The sequence below is a fragment of the Moschus berezovskii genome, chromosome 27 (genome assembly GCF_049115385.1).
Source record: "Moschus berezovskii isolate FMDL1 chromosome 27, NW_MosBer_1.0, whole genome shotgun sequence".
Taxonomy (NCBI): Eukaryota; Metazoa; Chordata; class Mammalia; order Artiodactyla; family Moschidae; genus Moschus; species Moschus berezovskii.
Genome location: NC_142486.1, coordinates 25,209,047 through 25,234,094, shown reverse-complemented (window position 1 = coordinate 25,234,094; position 25,048 = coordinate 25,209,047). Strand labels below are relative to the sequence as shown.

The 25,048-nt window shown below is 43.2% G+C and overlaps 1 protein-coding gene across 1 annotated transcript in view; it reads left to right on the top strand.

Annotated features, from left to right (window-relative positions):
• Nucleotides 1-1,405: 1,405 nt before the first annotated feature.
• The window catches only part of TMC5 (transmembrane channel like 5), a 66,902-nt gene continuing 43,259 nt past the window's right edge, over nucleotides 1,406-25,048 (top strand). The window contains exons 1-7 of the mRNA XM_055409575.2: nucleotides 1,406-1,487; nucleotides 6,183-6,276; nucleotides 7,233-7,326; nucleotides 11,038-11,262; nucleotides 15,621-16,434; nucleotides 19,898-20,058; nucleotides 22,568-22,657. Coding sequence (XP_055265550.2) covers nucleotides 15,677-16,434; nucleotides 19,898-20,058; nucleotides 22,568-22,657 — 1,009 coding nt within the window. The 5' untranslated portion in view covers nucleotides 1,406-1,487; nucleotides 6,183-6,276; nucleotides 7,233-7,326; nucleotides 11,038-11,262; nucleotides 15,621-15,676. The remainder of the gene's footprint in view (nucleotides 1,488-6,182; nucleotides 6,277-7,232; nucleotides 7,327-11,037; nucleotides 11,263-15,620; nucleotides 16,435-19,897; nucleotides 20,059-22,567; nucleotides 22,658-25,048) is intronic.

The window sequence follows — 25,048 nt, the reverse complement described above, 5'->3', positions numbered from 1 at the left end:
TCCTTGAGATCACCACCTAGCTCCTCTCATTTTTAGTCCTTTCCTCGATCAGACAATTTGTAAAGCCTGTCTCTGTATAAACAGGAGAAAATTCTCCTTATCTTTGGAGAGCCATTATTTTGTATTTATTGGGGGGATGTTAATAACGTATCAGAAGTTGGAACCAGTAGCTATGGTCCCCTGATTCTCCTTGTGAATTATAAAAGCAGGACTTTCTTTTTTTCTTTTAAATGATTCAGATTCAGATGCCATAGGAAACTTGTTATGGCATTTGTAAATATATGGAGATCTTACCCAGCCATGGATCATTTACTTCTTTCTTTCTTTCTTTCCATATGAATAAAGAGTCTCCCTTCTAGACCTGGGGCTTCCTTTGTGGCTCAGCTGGTAAAGAATCTGCCCGCAATGCGGGAGACCTGGGTTCAATCCCTGGGTTGGGAAGATCCCCTGGAGAAGGGAAAGGCTACCCACTCCAGTATTCTGGCCTGGAAAATTCCATGGACTGTATAGTCCATGGGGTCGCAAAGAGTTGGACACAACTGAGCAACTTTCATTTTCACTTTCTAGACCAGACTGTTCCTGGAGGATTAGCATTCCTGTGGTGGGGGTTTCTTTGTGGGAACTTGAACCTTCAGTGGCTGTTGATAACTTGACCATTAAAATAGTCTAGCTTTTCTCAGAGATTAACCCATTAGTGAAAGTGAAAATTTGTCACTCAGTCGTGTCTGACACTTTCATGGATTGTAGCCCACCAGGCTCCAGGCAAGAATATTGGAGTTGGTAGCCATTCCTTTCTGCAAGGAATCTTCCTGAATCAGGGATTGAACCTGGGTCTCCTTCATTGCAGGCAGATTCTTTACTGTCTGAGCCACCAGGGAAGCCATTTAGGTCTTACCACACTTTCAGGGGGTAGATTATATTGTCCCCATTCTGCAGTTAAGACAGGGGAAATTGAGTTTCAGAAGGATACACTTGGTTCAGAGGGAGTAGAGTCATAAAGTGCTGGAATCAAGATTTGATTCAAGTCAGCCTTGAGTGTGAGCTGGTTCCACACTACCCTATGTCCCTGAAAGTCAGGCCATCATAATTACGAAGTTAAACCTGTAAGGTCTGAATATATTGCCCCAGGGGCTGAATCTGCAGGAGAGTGGCCAGTGCCTGAGGGTGCCTAGTGGAGCAGTCTGTTCCAGAATGACCTTCTTGTGAAAATGAAAAGCTAAGCTTTCTGGGAAAAAAAACAAAAACAAAAACAAAACTAACTTCCTTATAGTGTTTAAGAAATCAAATAACCTGTAGGAAAAACTTTGATCTTTCATTGCACTGATGCTGAAAGAACGTTGATGAGAGGGCGGGGCTGGCATTCAGGAAGAAATAAATACACAAAGGCCCTGAGTTAAGGCTCTCCCCACCTTCTCCTCAAACCCAGCACACAGAGGCCATGGTGCAGCCATGAAGTTGGAAGTCAAGGACTGATCTGTGTATAATGGGTGAGACCCAGTTATCCGTTGGCTGACAAGAGGGGAGAAAATAACCAGGGTGGCATAAAACTGCCATAAGCTGGTAGGACATCCTCTCCCTGGGAGCTCAGAGGCATGACCAAGAGAGCAAGCAGGGTTGTGTTTAAGGCAGAAAAACATGGGTCTTATGTGTTAGTAAGAAAAGAGGACCCTCATTGTCTCTGCAGATTAGAGAGGAAACGCCTGCCTATCCCTGAAAGATGGGGCGCAGGTAAGAGAGGGCACTTTGAAGAAGGGTTGGGGGTGGGTCACAGAAATGATGTGGAATGCTTGGGAACGAGTCGTGGAAGGGGCCAAAACTGGGGCTGTTCTGTTGCTTAGCACCAGGTGCTATGTACAGAATAAATGCACAATAAATATTTGTTAGAGGAAAGAATAACTATGGGGAAGTAGGAGGCAAAGCCGTGTGCTGGCTAAAGAGAAAGCTCTAGAGCTGTCTGCCTGCACTGGAATCTCGGCTTCCTGGGTCCTCACTGGGAGATGCTGGGGGAGGTGCTTTCTGGCTTCAGCTTGCTTGTCTGTAGGATGAGTAGTGTGTTAAGAGCTCCCACTCCTATGTGGGGCTGTCAGCGCTAATCGGAACATACGGGGCCCTGTCGGCACTCAGTAAATGTTACCTCTGACTCTTCCTTCTCATCCTTCCCTTCTTCCTCTGATAACAACGATGACGATGATGATTAAAGTTCAGGCAGAAAGGAAACAGTTTGAATTTCATTCTATCTGTAAATGTGTGACCTTGAGCTAATTACTTAACCTCTCTGGGCTTCAATGTAATCATCATAAAATAGAGATAATAGTACTTCTCCATAAGGTTGCTTGAGAATTCAGTTACAAATGCATAGCATGGTGCCTGGTGCTGAGTTAAGCTCTCAACAAATGGTGCTGTCTTGATTCGTTTTTATTAGTTATTGTTGCTATTTTACTAGATTCCTTCTGCACAGATTGGCAAACGGACCTCCAATGGAGTTGGATGTCAAGGGTGGGGTTTAGAGTCCTCTTTCGCCAGAAGTGTTCTCTCCTCAGAGGCAGGGTCAGGTGGAACTTTCTGACAGTTCAGTGAGTCATATGATAGATCATGTTTGACAAGAGGTCCCGGAATGGAGTAAAAGGAGACTGGACTGTATTACTGCTCGGGTTATTTCCAGCCACTGAAGGTTCAGTGTTCCCAGAGACAAACCTACGTGTTGATGGAATGCTAATTATTAGGCAAGGTCATTTCTAGGAAAGACACTCTTTATTTGAGGGAAAGAAGAGACTGGGTAAGTTTTCTGGATTTTTCCAAGCCCGAACAAACAAGTTCTGCTTTCTATAGCATTTGAATCAGGTTTTTAAAAGAAGGAAAGAACGTCCTATTTCTATAATTCAACAGAGGAACTGGGAACCATAGTTACTGCTTCCAATACTTCCTGTATTTGCATCCCTAATATATGCAAAATAGTGACAGGCAGACTTTTCTCCTGTGGTGGAGGCTTGACTTAGAATTGTCTGATCAGGGGAAAGACCTTAAAAAGAGAGGAGCTAAGTGGTGATCTCCAGTAAGATGACTTTCTTTGCCCCCAGAACCTCCATTCCTGGGGTGAGATGACGCTATATGGGAGTGTCATCAAGGATCAAGGATTGTGGGCTCCTGCCTGGAGAAGGCAATGGCAAGCCACTTCAGTACTCTTGCCTAGAAAATCCCATGGATGGAGGAGCCTGGTAGGCTGCAGTCCGTGGGGTCGCTAAGGGTTGGACACGACTGAGCGACTTCACTTTCACTTTTCACTTTCACACATTGGAGAAGGAAATGGCAACCCACTCCAGTGTTCTTGCCTGGAGAATCCCAGGGATGGGGCTTCCGTCTATGGGGTCGCACAGAGTCGGACACGACTGAAGTGACTTAGCAGCAGCACCAGCAGCCTGCCAGGCAGTCCATACTCAGCCAAATGGGAACAGAGGACAATTTAGTAATCCTGACCTGTCTTTGTTGAAAATGTTGACTTTTAGTTCATCATGGATTTTTGCATTTTTCCTACGTTAAAAAATATTGCATTAAAATGTTATTGATCCTGATTACTGGAATTTTGGGCACCACTTGAATGTGTATCTCAGGCCAGGATCTTACTCCCTCACCCGGCTCCTGGCCTTGCTGCAAATAGCCCTGAATCTAGAAACTTCCCATGCCTAACTTTATACTTACTCAGCATGGGCAAAAAGATGACCATATTCAAAATGTGAATGCTGGACAAGCAAGTTGAAAAAGAGAGGATTCTCTTCCCTAAGAGGAAAGGCCGTTTATGATAGTGCATTTCACTGTGTTGGCTGTGTTTCTTGGCCAAGTTACTTAGCCTCTCTGTGCCTTCGTGTCCTTCTCAGTAGAATGAGGATAATAATAGCATCTATTACTAAGGCTATGTTAGGGATTTAATGGGTTAACACCTGTGAAGTTCTCATAACATGCCTGGCATATACGTATTTGTTGTTTTGTTATTGGTTTCCGTTTCTCTTTTCCTGTCTGCAAATCTGGAATAATACTTAGATTGTGTTATATAATGTTTTTTTAAATAGGCCTTATAATAGGACTGTTATAGAAATCTGAATTAGTCTAAGAACTAAGCTTCTAGTCCCAAAGGTGGATTTAGAAAGGGGTTGTTTTTCTTCTAAACCAGGGAGGCTTGACTCAGACCCAAAATCACAGTGTAGATGAAGCTCAACCTTTACCGGCCCCTCCTGCCTTTCTGACACCCAGTGGTAGAGAATAGGAAGATCCCCAGCCCCAGGGTAGGGAGAGGCACCAAGTGTTGGTGGAAGAAGAGTCTGGAGACCCTTCCTCCTGTGGGCCTTAGTTCTTGGTAAGGGGCAAAGCAGAATATAAGGTCTTACCCACTGCAAGAAAGCTTATTAAAAATGATCAAAGAAAGAACAGGTCAGAAAGGATCAAAGAAAGAACAGAGAGAACACCTCAAGAGAGGTGGGCTAGGCCAAGGGAGGCAAATGGCCCTGGAGGACTGGGGTACCTAGTTTTTAAGGCAGGGTCATTTGCATAATCCAGAGGGGTCATTAATTGACAGCCTTGACTGACAGCTGCAGGTTATGTAACAAGATCCTCTACCACGCCTGGCCTTGCCAGAATTCTGTCTATTATAATTAGATGTATGTATTCATGGGATATTCATGAGCAGTTAATGAGTCCAATAGCCATCAAAGTGGCTTTTGGATTGGACTAGAGGGAGATGTGCGCGTGTGCTAGAGTAAGGAAAGTTCCCCCAGTCCACTGGTAGGGGGTTTTCCCAGTCCCCTGCCTATTTTCGGAGTACTGGTGGGGGCGTGTGAGGGGCTGGGCTGGTACATTGCTTGGTGGGATTGGGTGGCTATTGGGCAGTTAGCTGAAGGGGTGGTCTCTCACTGCCTGGCTGTCACTTCAGTTCAGTTCAGTTCAGTTCAGTTCAGTCGCTCAGTCGTGTCTGACTCTTTGCAACCCCAAGAATCGCAGCACGCCAGGCCCCAACTCCCGAAGTTCACTCAAACTCATGTCCATCGAATCGGTGATGCCGTCCAGCCATCTCATTCTCTGTCGTCCTCTTCTTCTCCTGCCCCCAATCCCTCCCAGCATCAGAGTCTTTTCCCGGCTCTGGGCAGGATTCTGAGCACATTGACAGTGGGGGAGGGGAAGAGGCGGGGTCTTCAAGAAGTGGGGTCCCTCCTTGGGCAGCAGAATCACCCACTCCTCCCAGCAGGACTTTGCAGGTATAGAAGCCATGGTGGCTCCTTGTGTTGGGTCCAGCTCTCCCAGAAAGGGATCCTTGTTCTTCTGGGAAGGGCTGGGGCAGTCAGTCAGGCAGGAAGGCACGCAGTCCTCACATGTCCCCTTCTCCTTCCACTTCTCTGTCTGCTCCTTGCTGATCTGTTCCCTGGCTAATTTGCAGTGATTCTCAAACCTTCATGCACGGAACCTGATAAAAAGGCAGCTTCCCAGGTCCCACTCCAAACCCACTGAATCAAAACTTCTGGGGATGGGACCTGAACTAGGGTGGTCTTCCTGGGACTGGCAGGTTTCCAGGACATGGAACTTTCAGTGCTAAAATCGAGAATGTCCTGGGGAAACTGGGACAAGTTGGTCACCTGATGATCCACGGGTCCCCATCTCCCTTAGGCTTCTGGGTGACTCTCCTGGGCATCCAGCTTGATGGCCCCCAAAACACACAGAGCAGCGATGCTTTAAATGTTGCAGTTCCTTTAGGCTCTATGCTTCACTCTCTTTTCCTTCCCTAGACTTGCACTGGTGGTCCCATAATCACTCATGGTTATCTACATTAAAGGTAATGGAGTGTTAGTCACTCAGTCATGTCTCTTTTCGACCCCATGGATGGTAGCCTGCCAGGCTCCTCGGTCCATGGCATTCTCCAGGCAATAATACTGGAGTGGGTTTCCATTCCCTTCTCCAGAGGATCTTCCCGACCCAGGGATTAAACCCAGGTGTCCTGCATTGCAGGCATATTCTTTACCATCTGAATAAAATTATAAATTCAGTTCCTCTGTTGCACAGTTGCACTAACCACATTTTAAGTACTCGCTAGATACATGTGGTCACTGGTTGCTGTATTTGACAGTGTGATATAGAACTATTCCATCATTATAAAAAGTTCTACAGGCACACCTCAATTTATATTGTGGTTTTTTTTACAGATTGAACGTTTGTGTCCACGCTGCATCAAGCAAGTCTATTGGTGCTGTTTTTCCAACAGCATTTGCTGACTTTGTGTCTCTGCATCACATTTTGGTAATTCTCGCACATTTTAAACTTTTTCACTATTATTTTGTTATGGTGATCTGTGAACGGTGATCTTTGATGTTAGTATTGCAAAAAGATTGACTCGTTGGAGGCTCAGATAACAGTTCCCATTTTTAGCTATTAAATATTTTTAAATTAAAGTATATCCATTGTTTTTTAAAGACATAACACTATTGCATACTTAATAGACCACAATATATATAAACATAAATCTTATATGCACTGGAAAACAAAAAGAATTCACGTGACTCACTTTATTGTAATATTCACTTGGTTGCAATGGTCTGGGACTGAACTCAGAAAGTGAGTCTCTCAGTCGTGTCCGACTCTTTGCTACCCCATGGACTGTAGCCCACCAGGCTCCTCTGTCCATGGGATTATCTAGGCAAGAATACTGGAATGGATTGCTATTTTCTTCTCCAGGGCTACCTCAGTGCTAAATGTAGCCCACCAGACCATTCTTTGGATAGATTTTTGCTATGTCAAGGTGATGTCCTTCATAGGATGAAAATTCATGTTCATTTTCTAGTCTTTGACACTTTCTTATGTGCTTAACAAGCTAAAAATCTTACATTCTTTGGCATTCATAAAATACAACTACTGTTCCTTGGGAATTAAGCAAATCTCTTAAAATTTAGTAAATTCTTTGTTGAAAACTTGAAAAAAGACAAGATGTTTTGTTATTTTTTCCCCTTCTATTCAAAGCAAAGCAAACCTTATTTTCTGAGGGCTCCAGTGTGTGGTCTTGAATGTGCCTGAGGCAAAGGCAAAAACAGTTTCTAAAACAATTTAGTTCCTGGAGAAGACTCTCATGGGGTGCTAGCTAACAAATGTTTAGTTCCGGGATGAATTAGTTAACTGGGTGATCGAAGGATTTTCCCTCACATGCTTTAAAGAGATTGATTTCCTTGGTTTTATTTCCTTGTTCTGCGCTTTCCCCACAGATAAAGGATTCTAAGATATTTGTTTACAGTGGCTTCAATGATGACAGCCAAAATAATCACTAAGCTAACATGACCAGCCCAGAAGAACAACAAGGTACTTGTGAGCAAATAAAATCTAGGTCTCCGCTGAGATGTGGATGTGTTTGAGCGTGTGGCCTCATGCCTGGGCACCGCTCTCAGACATGCGGTGGTCTTTGTTTTTTGTGTGAGAATTGACTTCCCAAGATCAGGTTCTGGAAAGGAATCGAAGCTTCTAGAACTGCGATGATGAGGGTTTGACTCAAATGAGATACCTGGGAATGATCAATGTCTTCTTTTTAAATTCCTTTTCCTTCCCTTTCAGGAATTCTTAGAATTTTGACTGGCATTTTGAATGTGTGTGGAGGGGAAGAGGAGAGTATGTAATTATATTATTGTATAATGTCCGTTGTTTCCCTCAATATTGTCATTTGCATTCCACCTTCATACTTGTTACCCCCCTTTTGTGCTATGAATGTTATTATTTATCTTTTTTTAACCTGATAGATTTATTGTAAAAGGAAACATGTCATTATTATAAATGGAAAATTTGTATCACTGCTTAGAGATATAGGTGACTATATAGTCATATTTATTTTATAAACATTATTATATTTATTTATCTTTATATGTATTTATGCTGCTACTGCTAAGTCACTTGAGTCGTGTCCGACTCTGTGCGACCCCATAGACGGCAGCCCACCAGGCTCCCCCGTCCCTGGGATTCTCCAGGCAAGAACACTGGAGTGGGTTGCCATTTCCTTCTCCATTATATGTATTTATAGACATATGAAAAAAGTGAAAAGTGTTAGTTGCTCAGTCATGTCCAACTCTTTGCAGCCCCATGGACTGTAGCCCGCCAGGCTCCTCTGTCCATAGAATTCTCCAGGCAAGCGTGCTAGAGGGGGAAGTCATTCCCTTCTCCAGTGAATCTTTCTGACCCAGGGATCGAACCCGGGTCTCCTGCATTACAAGCAGATTCTTTACTGTCTGGGCTGCCAGGGAACCCCATAGACGTACATACACACAGGGAAAACCAAACCATGTTATTAAATTCTAGATTGTGAAAGAAGCATGTCAAAGGCTACATTCTGTATGGTTTCATTTATATGACATTTTGAAAAACGCAAAACCATTGGGATGGAGAACAGGCCCTTCTTGGGCTGAGGATGGGAGGCGGGAGATTTCAGGGAATGGCAGAGGGGATTTAAGATGATGAAACTGTCTGTATCCCGATTGCGGTGGCTGTGCATCTGCTCCCAGAACTATATATCCAAATATTTTGTTGCATGTTAATGTAAAAGTGAAATTGTTAGAGTCCAGTCATAAGTTGCGGCCTCATGAAGGTTCTAAACTTGAGTTTTGCTCTCTCCTCATTGAAAAAGGGACAGTGGCCCATTCAGAGAGTTGCTGAAGAACCATTAGCACTAATGGAGATGATGTAGTTATTAACTTGAATCACTGAACAAGAAATAAAAAGGAAGGAGCTCTCGCTGGGAGATAATAAATAATAAAATCTTGTTATTTTTCATGAGGAAATTTCTCCTTTCAAGAATCCCTGCGATGATCTGAAATCCTCAGTTTATAAATGGGTTGTGTCTGTGGCCACAGTGGACCCGGGCCTGAGAAGGTCTGAGTGAACATTTCCCCACTCCCCACTCTCCCAGGATGGTCCAGCAGATCCCAGTTAGATTGGTTTGCCCTCCCACTGGCTGCCAACAAGATGGGCTCCAGGCGGTGCATGTCATGAATGAGAACTTTGTGAGACAACATTCCTTCATCCCTTCAACAAATATTGAGTGTCTGCTTTGTCTCCTATGGGCCAGGCATGGTGCTAGATCCGGGAGAGATACTGAGCAAAATAGAACAACTCCTACCCTCACAGAGCTCTCAGTCAATGGAAGACACATTTTGGACAATAAGTGCACAAAATTAATATATAATTACAAATTTCTAAGTCCTATGGAAAAGGGGGCAGGATGCTATGAGAGAAACACAAGGAGAATTGTTTGGATGTGGAGGAATAAGGGAGGCCTCTCTGTGAAGGCGGCATTGAAGCTGACTCCTTAAGGATGAGGAGTTAACCAGACCAGGAGTGTAGGGAAAAGCATTCTAGGTGGACGGAACAGCATGTACAAAGTTCATGACCCAGGAAAACAGGCCAGCGTGTTTATACAAGGTTTGGCAAACTCCCCTCCATAAATGCCACCCCTGGAACTGAGAATGGTTTTAAATTATTGAAAAAAAAAAGTTTGAGCACTGAAGAAGTGATACTTTTGAGCTGTGGTGCTGGAGAAGACTCTTGAGAGTCCCTTGGACAGCAAGGAGATCAAACCAGTCAATCCTAAAGGAAATCACCCTGAGTGTTCATTGGAAGGACTGAGGCTGAAGCTGAAGCTCCAGTACTTTGGCCACCTGATGCGAACAGCTGACTCACTGGAAAAGACCCTGAGGCTAGGCAAGACTGAGGGCAAGAGGAAAAGGGGGGCAACAGAGGATGAGATGGTTGGCTGGTATCGCTGACTAATGGACTTGAGTTTGAGCAAACTCAGGGAGATAGTGAAGGACAGGGAAGTCTGGTGTGCTGTAGTTCGTGGGGTCTCAAAGAGTCAGACACGACTTAGGGTGAACAAGAAAATGAGAGCATGAAGAGTGCCCCCACCAAAACGAGTGGAGACTGAGCAAGTGTATGCCCCTGCTGCCTGATTCTGAGCAGGCAGGTGGTAGTATGTCTCAGAAGTATTGATACATCCCTTTCACTTCTTAATCTTACAAAACGTCCACTTCTTCCTCTTTAATGAAAAGATCTCACCTCTGTTTCCCTTCCCTTTCCTTTTTTCCTGCAAATTTTTCTTTATATCATGAACTTAGAGAGCTGGAAAAGCCCTTTTTTAGATCTCCTGTGTTAATCTCAGTTTAGCTCAGCCATTCTCAAAGGCAGGGGTAAGGTGGGGTGGGGGGACAGCTGATTTATTTCCCAGTGGACTTTGATAATGCCTGACAAGGTACCACAGACTGGATGGCTTACGAGAAATGTACTGTCTCACAGTTCTGCAGGCTGGAAGCCTGAAATCAAGGTGCTGGGAGGGTAATGGTGCCTCCAATGCATGCAGTGGAAGGAGCCTTGCTAGCCTCTTCCAACTTCGAGTAATCCTTGGCCTGAGGCAGGAGAACGCCAGTCTTCATGGCATCCTCCCATTGTCTCTCCATATGCTCCTCTCTGTGTGCATGGCCTGTCCAAAGGTCCTCTGCTAACAAGGACAACAGTCCTGCTGGACCTCAATGACGTCATTCTAACTTGATTACCTGTTGGAAGATCCTATGTCCTAATAAGGTCACAAACTGGGATACCAGAGGTTAAGTACTTCCGCATATCTTTTACTGGGGACATAATTCAACCCCTAACAGTGGTCAACATATAAACAATATGAAGTGGAAAATCACCAACCAAATTCAGATCGTGCTGGCTTCTGGACAGAGAAAGGGGGAGGGGGATAGTGGTGAAAAACTGGGTTAGGGGAAGTTTGAGAGTTTCCATTTTACCAGTCGTGTTTTGTTTCCTTGAGAAAATAAGCACAAATCTAGAATTAACATGAAAAAGATTAGTATTTGCTAGTATTGATTCTTTTTTTCTCTATACTTGATTGTTGTCCATTTTAAAAAAGTCTTAGGAAAGAAAATAAGAAGGCATTGAACTAGCGTGTCCCTCCTTCATAGGCACCCGTAAGGGGTGTGGTGTGACACCATCTCTTGCAGAAGTCAAAGTCCTCTGTCATCTGATTTTCAGGATGTATGGCCTGCAATCAGCAGCTGGGAATTTTCAGACTTCAGACTCCTGTTAAGGACTATAACCTTCTGGAAATCGTCCTGGATCCAGGTTCTATCAACAGCCAGTGGGAGAGAAAACACACTTCCATCCGACTCTGTAGTTCCAACAGCATCTGAAGGCCAAGTCAGTTTGTATGAAGTTTGCATTCGTTTGGGACAAAGTGAGAAAAACGAGGATAGAGATGTAAGTTTTTAAGAAGGTTAATCTACTCAATTAAATGGACTGTTCTTCCTTTTTAGATTGGGACTTTTTTCCTTTTAAAAAATGTCTATAAAATTTTTCATGAAATAACAGTGATAGTAGGTCATGGTAACTGTTGTTGCTTTTAATGTCTTTAGTTAGCAAAATAAAATGTAGCACCCCCCAAAAAAAAGAAAAACCTGAAAAATTCAGTTGATCTAAATCAAAATGATGGTGGCTGTTTGGAACTAATTAAAATTTTCTACAGACTCACTTTGATAACTTTGACTGTGGATCTTAAATTTGTATGTATTATATACCATTTATAAGCATGTCAGTTTCATTTAGGTTGAAAGGTTGTCTTGTGTTGAAACAACAAAGTTCATTAGAAGATAGAACATGCAGCTGAAATGAGAATTTGTGGCCTCATTTTGCCCCTTATGGGGTGATGTCCTGCATTTGGTGGTGGTCAGGTTAGCTTTTCGTCTTTCAGGTAATAACTGGCCTTGATTAGCAAAATTAACCTTTGTGCAGTTTACGAGTGCCTCGTGATTCTAACTTGGGGTTGGGCAGGAGACGGGAAAAGGAGATTAGAAAGAAGAGCCATACAAAGCTAGCTGTATTCTGCTGGAACATGGAGATCTAGAGCATTTGTTTTTAGCTCCATGATATTCCATTATGCAGGCGTGCTGTCACCAGTTTGATCCATCCCTTGTTGATGGGTTTTTGGATTGTTTCCATTTTTTTCTCATTACACATAAAGCTTGGCCTTAATGACTCCATGTCACTGTTTTGTGAGGTCATTTTGGTGACTGCAGAACAAAGATCGGGAGTGACTTGCTTTGGCTTATGCTGCTTTAAGTCTGCGAAAGGTAAGAGGCAGTAGAGATCCAGATAAATAGCTTGTCTGTGACTTTATAAAGATTCTAGGATGTAATTTATCCCTTGAATATTAGTGGACTAGCTAAATGCAAGGTTGTTATGATCACCCATTCAAACCAGGAAATTTGCAAGATCAAATAGGGAGCTTGCAATTAACAGATTCAAAAGACATATAATTGTGTGGGAATGTGACTGAAAACCAATGAAACAGTGAAGTAGGAAACCCTAAATGGATGTCAAAAGGAGGACTCAGAATAGATGATTCAATGGCTCTTATTGGGAAGACACCAGAGCAACAAAATTTAAAGGCAAAAAATATATAATATACTCTATAAAATCTAAAACCCAAATTTTATAATAACTCTAAATGCAGTATAACAATTAAAATTGTATACCTATAACTTACATAATATTGTACATCAACTATATTTCTATAAAAAGGAAAATATATATGTATTTGAGCGTCTTCCAAGGCACAAAGAGAAATTTTTCCTTGGAAAGGACAGGATATTTGTACCTCTAATAGTTGGTAGGAAACTATGAGTAAATTTCTCAGAAGACCACTCCCACTTAATTTCCCTGTCAGCTCCAGACTATTTCCTTGTAGTTATTTCCTCCCTTCTCTTTTCTTTCAGTCATTTTCTGTGGGCTTATCTCTTTGCTTACTTAGGGATTTGTCCCACTAGGCAGTAGTGGTTAGAGCACATTTGTGCCTGGTCTGTGAAAAAGATAAGCGCATTACACAAACTCCTGTCAAATGACGTCAGTAGAACAGAGAATTGTACCAGCAGATTGAAACTCATTATTGGCTGATCACATATAGTATCTATGTGTGTTGTATGAATATATTCATGAGCTTATATATTCATAAATACATTCATGAATACATATATTAAATGTGTGTGTTGTATGAATAGGTATGTTCATACAATACATACGCATAAACACACATAGATAAACAGGTAAATAAGTAAATGATTGACAGATAAGTAGACAGATGTTATATGTGATCAGCCAACAGTTCATTCATTCATGAATATATTCACAAATATATATATTCATATAATACACAAAAATATATTTGTCAAAGATTCTAAATGATCTTGTATTGTCAGGCTAGGCTAGACTCTGCTGCATTAAGAAACAAACTCAAAATCTCAATGGCTTAACTCCTGAAAGTTTATTTCTTGCCCATGAAATGCTATCATGGGTTATTGGGGTGGATTGTGCTCCATTTACTCACGCGGTCTCTGGGTGAAGAATGGGTCTCCATCTGAAATGTCACTGGTTGCCATGGCAGGGTAAAGACACTAGAAGGTTGTGTTTTTGACTCTTATTTTGCTTGGAAGTAACACATGCAATAAAGGACAGAAATGGTGTGGACCTAACAGAAGCAGAAGATATTAAGAAGAGGTGGCAAGATTACACAGAAGAACTGTACAAAAAAGATCTTCATGACCAAGATAATCACAATGGTGTGATCACACCTAGAGCCAGACATCTTGGAATGTGAAGTCAAGTGGGCCTTAGAAAGCATCATTACGAACAATGCTAGTGGAGGTGATGGAATTCCAGTTGAGCTATTTCAAAACCTGAAAGAGGATGCTGTGAAAGTGGGGCACTCAATATGTCAGCAAATTTGGAAAACTCAGCAGTGGCCATAGGACTGGAAAAAGTCAGTTTTCATTCCAATCCCAAAGAAAGGCAATGCCAAAGAATGCTCAAACTACTGCACAATTGCACTCATCTCACACACTAGTAAAGTCATGCTCAAAATTCTCCAAGCCAGGCTTCAGCAATACGTGAACCGTGAATCTCCAGATGTTCAAGCTGCTTTTAGAAAAGGCAGAGGCACCAGAGATCAAATTGCCAACATCCGCTGGATCATGGAAAAAGCAAGAGAGTTCCAGAAAAACATCTATTTCTGCTTTATTGACTATGCCAAAGCCTTTGACTGTGTGGATCACAATAGACTGTGGAAAATTCTGAAAGAGATGCAAATAACAGACCACCTGACCTGCCTCTTGAGAAACCTGTATGAAGGTCAGGAAGCAACAGTTAGAACTGGACATGGAACAACAGACTGGTTCCAAATAGGAAAAGGAGTACGTCAAGGTTGTATATTGTCCCCCTGCTTATTTAACTTGCATGCAGAGTACATCATGAGGAACGCTGGGCTGGAAAAAGCACGAGCTGGAATCAAGATTGCTGGGAGAAATATCAATAACCTCAGATATGCAGATGACACCACCCTTATGGCAGAAAGTGAAGAGGAACTCAAAAGCCTCTTGATGAAAGTGAAAGAGGAGAGTGATAAAATTGGCTTAAAGCTCAACATTCAGAAAACTAAGATCATGGCATCTGGTCCCATCACTTCATGGCAAATAGATGGAGAAACAGTGGAAACAGTGTCAGACTTTATTTTGGGGGCTCCAAAATCACTGCAGATGGTGATTGCAGCCATGAAATTAAAAGACGCTTACTCCTTGGAAGGAAAGTTATGACCAACCTAGATAGCATATTAAAAAGCAGAGACATTACTTTGCCAACCAAGGTCCGTCTAGTCAAGGCTATGGTTTTTCCTGTGGTCATATATGGATGTGAGAGTTGGACTGTGAAGAAAGCTGATCGCCAAAGAGTTGATGCTTTTGAACTGTGGTGCTGGAGAAGACTCTTGAGAGTCCCTTGGACTGCAAGGAGATCCAACCAGTCCATTCTAAAGGAGATCAGTCCTGGGTGTTCATTGGAAGGACTGATGCTAAAGCTGAAACTCCAATACTTTGGCCACTTCATGCGACGAGTTGACTCACTGGAAAAGACTCTGATGCTGGGAGGGATGGGGGCAGGAGGAAAAGGGAATGACAGAGGATGAGATGGCTGGATGACATCACTGACTCGATGGACATGGGTTTGAGTGAACTCCAGGAGTTGGGGATAGACAGGGAGGCCTGGCGTGCTGGGATTCATGGGATCACAAAGAGTTGGACATGACTGAGCTACTAAAGTGAACTGAACAGGCTTCACATCCATACATGACTACTGGAGAAAACCATAGCTTTGACTAGACAAACCTTTGTTGGCAAAGTGACCTCTCTGCTTTTTAATACGCTGTCTAGGTTTGTCATAGCTTTCCTTCCAAGGAGCAAGCATCTTTTGATTTCATGGATGCAGTCACCATCCACAGACGGCCCAAATGGCACCCCATCATTTCCACATTCCAGTCCATGGAAGCGGGAAGACTGAGAAAGGGAGGCGTACCCCTTCCCTTTAACAGCACAGCCTAGAAGTAGTATATACCGCTTTTGCCCACATCTCATTGCCCACCATGGCTGCACCTAGAGGCACAGGAGGCTGGGAGATTTAGTCTCTATTTTGGACAGTTGTGTACCTAACTAGGAAGGGAAAAATGCAAGGTAACCATCAATTTTGCAGGGAAGAAAGGGAAAAAAATCTGATGCTTCCTTCCTTTTGTTTTTCAGATAAAGAAAGAGATTGCTGAATAACTGCAGATTCATTTTAATGCTCCAGAGTAAACATGTCTGCCTACAGGAATAATGCTTCTGAGGAATACCCAGATTACCCTGACTATTCTGGGTCTTGGAACCATGCTCAGGGGTATTTGAAAACTCCAGGTCCTCTGAACAACTCAGATGACCCCAGCACCAGGAGCAACCCATACCCAGCAGAGTCCAGAACAAGTCCAGACTATCTTGGGTCTCTAGCAGAACCAGATTATCCTGGATCTTGGAGTAACCCAGACTACCCTGGCACCAGGAGCCATCCATACTCTTCACGGACAGAGTATCCCAAATCCTTGGCAGAACCAGAGTATATTGGATCTCAGAGGAATCCATACCAGCCAGGCTCATCTGGAGAGCCAGACTACTCTCAGTCTCAACGAAATCCTGATTTTCCTGGTTCCAAAGGCAGTGGAAACTACACAGGCTCCAGAATAAATCCAGATTATCTCGACTCCTTGGGAGAACCAGACTACCCTGGAGCTCAGGAAAACTTGAACTCTTTGGGCCTCAGAGCCAATTCAAACCATCCAGGCTCCAGAAGGAATCTGGAACATGCTAGCCCCAGAGTCAAGGCATACATAGACTCTCTGGGAGAGCCTGATTATCCAGGTGCTGAGAGTCAATCTAACCATCCACACTTTTTTGGAGAACCAGACTATCCGGGTGCTGAGGACTATCGAAACTCTACAAACTTTTGGGGAGAGCCTGATTACCCAGGTGCTGAGAATGGTCATGATTATGGCTCTTCAGAGGACCCAGAAATGGCCAGGCAGTAAGTACTGGAATCTCCCTCCAGTGGGGATGGGAGATGAAGGTTAGATCATTAAGTCAATTAATTTTTAACTTAAGTGGGATAAGGACACCTATGATGATTTTCATGACCTGGATTTATGGTGAAACTTTCACGCCTACCTGTATACCTCACCTGGGCCTTGGATTCTCAGCCTGAGGCTTCCTGCTCTTAACTGCTCATAATCTTTCATCACTTCTTGCTTGAATAACATCCTTCCCAGTCTCTTATCTCTTCCTTCCTAGTCCGTGCAAGACATTTAGATCTGTAGCAATGTTTTGACCCTGCTACTTCGCCAATGAGATTGGGGTCAAGATGATAATTTTGAACACAAACCTTTCAACCAGAACTATATCAACAAGAATGCACTTTAGTCAAGAAAATCTTTTGAAGATCGAACACCGTGGAATCCATTTAGCTCAATTATTTGTATACAGGATGATTGAGCCACTTCTGGCTTTTTCCACTTTCATCTTTATTTTGCTGAGATTATTGCCAGAATTGACCACTTTTCATGTTTAGAGCGGATTTGACTCATTGATCTTCTCCATCGTGGTTGTCTTCATCAAGTTTTATTGATTATAGTTTTTGCCATTGTTAGGATTCCTCTAAGGAGGTTTATTTTTAAGTCTAATTTTTCCTGATTCAGATTCTGTAGATCTAAACTTTGTCAAAAAGATTTTAATCTTCCATCAGTTTTAGTCACTGACAAATTTTATTAGGTACAGTTTGGGTCATTGACAGTGTTAACCTTGGGTGACAGCGCTACCAAACCTAATTCTTCCTGTGTTAAGTTTCTCAACGTTCATGTTGTCAACAGCATGTGATTATTTATTTATTTTTCAGGCTATTTTTAACCTGTAACAAATTTACTCTGCGAAATTCTAACCAATGTGAGTTTTATTTTGTATGTACTATTTCTACTAGTTGGAGAAGGAAATGGCAACCCACTGCAGTATTCTGGTCTGGAAAATCCCACGGACAGAGGAACCTGGTAGGCTATAGTTCATGGGGTCACACTAGTAATATTTATGAATTCAGCATAAATCCTTCAGGGTAGGCTACAACAGTATGTGAACCGAGAGCTTCCAGATGTACAAGGTAGATTTAGAAAAGGCAGAAGAACCAGAGATCAAGCTGCCAACATCCATTGACTCATAGAAAAAGCAAGGAAATTCCAGAAAAACATCTACTTCTGCTTCAAAAGCCTTTGACTGTGTGGATCACAGCACATTGTGGAAAATTCTTAAAGAGATAGGGATACCAGACCTCCTTCTCCTGAGAAACCTGTGTGCAGGTCAAGTTAGAACCAGACATGGAACAAGGGACTGGTTCCAAATCAGGAAAGGAGTACGTCAAGGCTGTATGTTGTCACCCTGTTTATTTAACTTATATGCAGAGTACATCATGTGAAATTCTGGGCTGGATGAAGCACAAGCTGGAATCAAGATTGCCGGGAGAAATATCAATAACCTCAGATATGCAGATGACACCACCCTTATGGCAGAAAGTGAAGAGGAACTAATGAGCCTCTTGATGAAGAGGCCCAAAAACCAAAACATAAAAAACCAGAAACAATATTGTAACAAATTCAATAATTACTTTAAAAAGATATTCAACATTCAAAAAACTAAGATCGTGGCATCTGGTCCCATAACTTACTGGCAAATAGAAGGGGAAAAAGTGAAAATAGTGACCGATTTTATTTTCTTGGACTCCAAAATCACTGCAGATTGTGGCTGCAGCTACGAAATCAAAAGACACTTTCTCCTTGGACCTAGACAGAATATTAAAAAGCAAAGACATTACTTTGCTGACAAAGGGCCGTCTAGTCAAAGCTACGGTTTTTTCAGTAGTCATGTATGGATGTGAGAGGTGGAACATAAAGAAGGATGAATGCCTAAGAATTGATGCTTTTGAATTGTGGTGTTGGAGAAGTCTCATGAGAGTCCCTTGCACTGCAGGGAGATCTAACCAGTCAATCCTAAAGAAAATCAACCTTAAATATTCATTGGAAGAACTGATGCTGAAGCTGAAGCTCCAATACTTTGGCCACCTGATGTGAAGAGCTGACTCATTGGAAAAGACCCTTAGTCTGGGATAGATTGAGGACAGGAGGAGAAGGGGTGACATAGGATGAGATGGTTGGATGGCATCACTGTCTCAATGGACATGAATTTGAGCAAACTGGGAAGTAATAAATGATAGGAAAGCCTGGCATGCTGCACTCCATAGGGTTGCAAACAGTTGGACACAACCTAGTAACTGAACAACAAGAAAAAAAATATATGGGATTTGGGTGTGTAGTGGGATCAAATGTCTTCAGAACCTAAACAGGAGGATTAAAAGGACCAGGTCAAAATGTCCTCCTTGGTCTTATCCCCCACTGCCTGATTCATCATTGAAAATATGCCTTTGACCTTGTCACTCCCTCGTTTATTATCTTCCATGGTTCTCCATAACCTCTGGGAGAAAGACTCCACCACTTCACTTATGATACCTTAAGAATGAGGATGTGCTGGGCTAATGTAAGATGCCAGCCAAAGCCCAGACTGACTGACCTCCTCCCACTTCTGCTGTGCCCTCGCTGTTGTTGTTGTTTAGTTGCTAAGTCCTGTGTGACTCTTTTGCGACCCCATGGACTCTAGCCTGCCAGGCTCCTCTGTCCATAGGATTTCCCAGGCAAGAATACTGGAGTGGGTTGCCATTTCTTGTCCGGGGAATCTCCCCAACCCAGGAATCGAACCCACATCTGCTGCACTGGTAGGCGGCTTCTTTACCACTGAGCAACCTGGGAAGCCCATCTTCTCCCTCCCTCAACCCTATACTGTGAGTCAGTGGTTCTTAACCTTGGCTGACGCTTATAATTACCTAACTACCTGGGGGGCCTTAAAAATCATACAAATACCTGGGCCAACTTTCAAAGCTTCTATTTGGTTGTTTGGGGTGAGGCCTGGGAATTGATATATACATAAAATTGAGAATCGTTGCTCCACGTTAATTGACTTTCCTGGCATTCCTTTTATATATTCAGCACTTTCTGGTCCCGTGGGTTTATTAGAGCTGTTCTTCATCTTTGGATGCCCTACTCCTAACTCTCTATGTATGGATTTATCCTTCCAATCCCAGGTCAGATGTCTTTTTTCCATGTAGATTTCCCTTCAAACTCCCAGCCCAAATTTTCTCTTTCCTGTGAACTGTCTTCTTATACTCACCAGTTACTACTTGTATTATAATTGCTTATGGTTGTGTTTAAGAAGCTCGACCAGACTGTATGGAGAGTTCCTTGAGGGTCAACAAGCCATGTCTTTTTCTTTGTGTTCTCTTCCCCTTGCCCATGCGTGGTTGGCATTCAGTGGAATGAATGGATGGGTGGGTGGATGGATGGAGGATTGTCCTTACTGTGCTACCAGATGAATACTGATTCATCGTTTTGGGATTGCAGAATGCTCAGCAGAACATCTTCAGTCCGGCCCTCGTTTCACCATGAGGGTGTCAGCCCCTTGGGCATCCTTGGGAGAGAGGATGTTGATTATCCTGAAAGCATTGAAATGAAATCTGTGGGGATGGCAAATCTGTATCCGGGTGCTCCTGGCAATGGCTATGGTAAGCATTTGTTAAGAAGAGGATCATTTCCTGGGAAGAAAATAAAATTCAATGGGCTTGGGACCAGTCATTAAAGATCAGTGAGAGAACTGGTTCACCCCTCCTCTTTCAAACACCCACTTAACAAGGGCTGAACCCTGAGGGTGCAGAGAAGAGAAGCAGTGTCATCATTTATCTGAGCAAATTGGGCAGGAGTGGTGCCCGTGTGTGGAGGCTGATGGTTCAAGCCCATGGTGGTTATGTGAGAAAGATGGTCTTCGTGTGGCCAGATCCTCATATTTTTCTAGAGAAGCCAGAAATCTGGGTTTTTACATGTCCCCAAATAATTTTTAAAATAAATAAATAAATAAAACAGAGGGGAAAACTGAGATTCAGAGAGAAACGGGCTCAAGGTCACCTAGCTGCTAAATCAAAAAAGCCTGTATCAGCCAATCTCTCTGACTCCACTTTACTGCTGGGTAGAAGCAGGGAAAATATGGATTGCTGACCACCAAGCTCCGCAGAACACTGGAATTAAAAAGCTATTTTTAAAAGTGGCTACATAAAGCGTGGCTTCCTTCTCTAGGGTCCTTTCAGGACCAAGGTTGTAGCTGCAGCATTCTCTTGTCCAGTGCTCTACCATCTTGTTAGACTATGCACTTCTTAAGGAGAACCCATTTCATCCATGTATCTTCCAAGGCTCCATGTTATTTTCCAAAGCTTGGCACACAGTAGGTGCTTGAGCAGTGCTAACTGAATTAAAAGCAACAGCTGTAAGTGATGTACCAGTTAGCTGTTGCCATAGGAATGCTGCATAACAAACAAGTCTAAAACCCAGTGTTGCACAATACGCATTGTTTATTTCTCACCCACACATCTGTGGGTTTGCTTGGAGTTTGACTGAACCAGATTGGGTTTGGTTGTGTCTGATCTGAGTTCACAGATTCTGTTGAGGTATAGTGTCCTTCTTGACCCAGTGAACTAACCTGGGCCACTTCATCCCATGACATAAGCTGGAAGCACACAAAGTGGCAAGCAGAAACACATGGTGTCTCTGAGTCCTTGGTGTGGAACTAGCAAACTGTCATTTCTGCTATGTTTCCCTGGTAAAGGCAAGTCACATGCCCAAGTCCAACCTCAATGGAGGTGTCCAAAGTGGAGGAAGTATAATATTTGCTGAAAAACAACTGATTTACCACAATAGTATATATTAAGAGTTTGTGGTGTTCTGGGATTTTTTTCAAGCACTTTTATACATAGCTACATCAGTTACACATATTAACTGATTCAGTTTCCCCAACAAAAATTAACTGCTTCAATTTCCCCAACAATCCTATGTGAAGGCCTATTATTATCCCTGATTTGCAGACTAAGATATTGAAACTCAGCCTATTAAGTAACATATGCCAGAGAGCACATAGTTAATAAAGCAGCAAAGCTGGGAACTGATCCTTGGCAAGAAGTTCCAGAACCTCCCGCGGTATAATTTCGTACGTCTCCATCAAAATGTGCTCCAATGTTTTTTGCTGTGGAGTTTAGACTTCATTGTTTATCATGAGTTGAATAAAAATGTATTGAAATGTGACACTACCACGTAGATGCCGAAAGTGGACTCTGTCCCTGAGAAAATCATGACAGACTTCAAATTTATCCATGTGTCATCATAAAAGGCTACAACTAGAAGGAAGTTTTGCAATCATTGCAACCATTTTTAAAAGTAGGACTTTTTTTTAACAGAAGTTTTAGGTTCACAGTAACATTGAGGAAAAGGTGACAAATTTCTCAAATACCCTGTGCCCCACACGTGCATGTGTGTGTGCTCAGTCATTTAGTTTTGTCTGACTCCCTGAGACTCCTTGGACCATAGCCCGCCAGGCCCCTCTGTCCATGGAACCCTCCAGGCAAGAACACTGGAAAGGGTTTGCCATTTCCTACTCCAGGGAACACATGTATGGCTTTGCTTATTATCAGGGGCCCCCACCACAGTGGGACATTTGTTACATCTGAACCTACATGGACATATCATTATCACCCAAAGTCCTTAGTTTCCATTAAATTTCACCTTGGGTGGTACATTCTGTGGGTTTCAACAAATATATAATGACTTGTATTCATCATAAGGGTATCCTACGGAGTATTTTCACTGTCCTCAACCCCCCTGAAGTTTCCCAGGTGGCACTAGAGGTAAAGAACCTGTCTACCAATGCTGGAGACATAAGAGACGTGGGTTTGATCGCTGGGTTAGGAAGATTCATTGGAGGAGGAAATGGCAACCCACTACAGTATCTTTGCCTGGAGAATCCCATGGACAGAGGAGGCTAGTGGGCTACAGTCCATAGGGTCACAAAGAGTGGGACATAACTAAAGCAGCTTAGCACACAAACCCCTCTGACCTCCATCTGTTCATCCCTTCCCCTCCAGACGAGTATTTTTCAGACTATGAGTTATGGCCCACTAACAAGTTCCTGCTGACCATTGTGTGCTCAGTAATAACTAGTGTGGGATTAATTGTCTTGTCTCTTCGTTCCAGTGAATCCTACTTATGTGGATGATGATGGTCCAGGCCCAGCTTATGGAGACCCACCCTTGTCTGGACAAGACTGGCTCAGTTCACCCCAAGGTAAGGCTTCAGTGGACAGTGACCAAAAGCATCCATCCTCCAGAAGGAGCCTGTTCAAAGCAATGCAGACATTGCCACTGACTCTGGCCTCTGGTGTAGTAACTGATGCAGCACTTCCTTAATTTATCACAATAGGTTTTATTCTAAACATGCAGAGTTTTTTTCTCCTTTGGATATCAAGGTGTCTTCGCTAGGACTCTTCCGGTTGCAAGTGACAGAAATCCAGCTCACCCAGGCCCAAGGCTTGTGCTGTGGGAAGGATGTGGGTAAACAAAAAACAGAAGGTAGAATTACCTTCCAGCACTCTAGTACAGAGCCTGGCATAGCACATAGGAGGCGCTCAGAGGTATTTGTTGGATGAGTTACAGGAACCAGGGCCTCTGGCTGTGAAGCCAGGAGCTCAGGGCCACCTGGACTCTCTTTCTCTCCGTCTATTTCAGACAACTTCTCTTTAAGCTTCACCTCATTCATCTCAACTAGTCAGGCCTTCTCTGCAGGCCAGGGAGCTTGACAGCAGACGCACACACAGCTCAGCAATCTCAGGGGGAATCTTCCTTTCTTTCTAGGCCTGTCGGTCATTACTGAGGAACCTCTCTCCAGCCCATTTGGAACACGTGCCTACAGATGAACCAGTCATTCTTACATAGGAAAGAAGGCTGGGCCACATGTCCATCCCATGGCTAATACATGTATTGGTGAGGTGGCAATGCCTTGATCAAAATTTTTCTGAATAATCAGAATTATTATGATCGTGGAGGATAGGGGCAATCAGCTTGAAGAAGGCTTTGAAATCAGTTAGGAAACTCTCTAAGGATCGCTGTGTGCTGTGAGGAAGGTCTGATCAGAGGCAGAGGCCAAGGAAATAAAAAAACATCCGAGGAGAGAGGCCAGGGAATGCTGGAAGCTAGAGGCAAACCCATGAATACCAAGGAATAAATCGAAGACATCCTGTGTGTAACAACACATATTGTGGGGCCCGTGACTTGAAACCATCTCTCACCTTCGGACACCCAACCCTATAGCTTCACTCTTTAAGAGGCTTCTTAAGGAGGCCTGTATCTTTCAAGAAATAGGTGTTGCCACTTGGGAGAGAAAATCATGGGGGTATAAACAATCATGCTCTCTGTCTGTCTTCCACGAGAGCAGGGAATGACTTTAACTACTGGGGAAAAGACATGCCTTCAAACCTCTTAAGGTGCTCTGTGGCCAATATGAAGATTAGGGCCTCTAGGTGGAAGAGGAGTCCCCAGAAGGCAGAGGGAAGCAAAGAAATAGAGGACCCAGAGATGAACCTGGCTTTCTCTACCATTTCGTTTTACTAGGTCTGATTCTCAAATCATTTACAATTAATTGATGGACAGTCTTCTGATAGAGTGTCCCTTTGGTGGATCATGCTGGCAACTAGGAAGTGCCTGGCACGTAGTAGGTACTAATAAATATTCATTTACGAATGAAGGACGTAGGGAATGATACATCAGCATCTGCTTACAGGAAAGGATGAGGGTGAAGTAATTAAGGCACCATGCTTTGGAACCAGACAGACTTTGGTTTGATCCTGATCTCTTCTACTTGCTGGTTTTGTGGCCTTAAGCAAATTTACCTTTTGGGGCCTCAGTTTTCTTAGTTACAAAATGGGGTTTATTACAGTACTTACTTCATAGGGTGGTTGTGAAAATCAAACAATATATTCTATTTAAAGTAGTTAGCCTGCAGGTATTGTTACTGATAGTTATCATTCATTGTTTTTTACAGGGAACTTTTTTTCTTGCTCTGCTGGGTCTTTGTTGCTGTGTGCAGGCTTTCTCTAATTGCGGCCAGGGGGCACAGCTCTCTAGCTGTGGGGCACAGGCTTAGCTGCTCCTCGGCGTGCGGAATCTTCCTGGACTAGCGACTGAACCCCTGTCCCCTGCATTAGCGGGCAGATTCCCAATACTAATAATTATCGTTGGTGTGGGGAGAAGGAAAGAGTTCTGTTATTAGTCCAGTCCTGCCATTTAATGAGAGTATGATTAGGAGGGAGTTTAGTTCATTCCTCTGCACCTCAATTTCTCCAACTATTAAATAAACAGCATGACCAAGGTGAGTTCCAGATCAGGTCTGCTGGGTAGGGACTGTGTCCAGGTGCCCAGCACTGACATCGGACAGTGGTTTAGCAATAAAGGGATTTATTTTCCTCTTGGGACAAGAAGTATGCCAGGAACAAGTCCAGAGTTTTTATGGCACCTCTGCCCATGATACCCTCTACGCCCAAGGCTCCTTCTGAAGTGTCTTTTCCCATCACCCTCAGCTGGTGAACGTTTCACCCTCTTGTTTTCTAAATGGTTGTATCTGGTCAGGAAGAAGGTGAAATGGTGAAATGCCAAAGGTTAAATCAGGCAAACTTTCACCCAT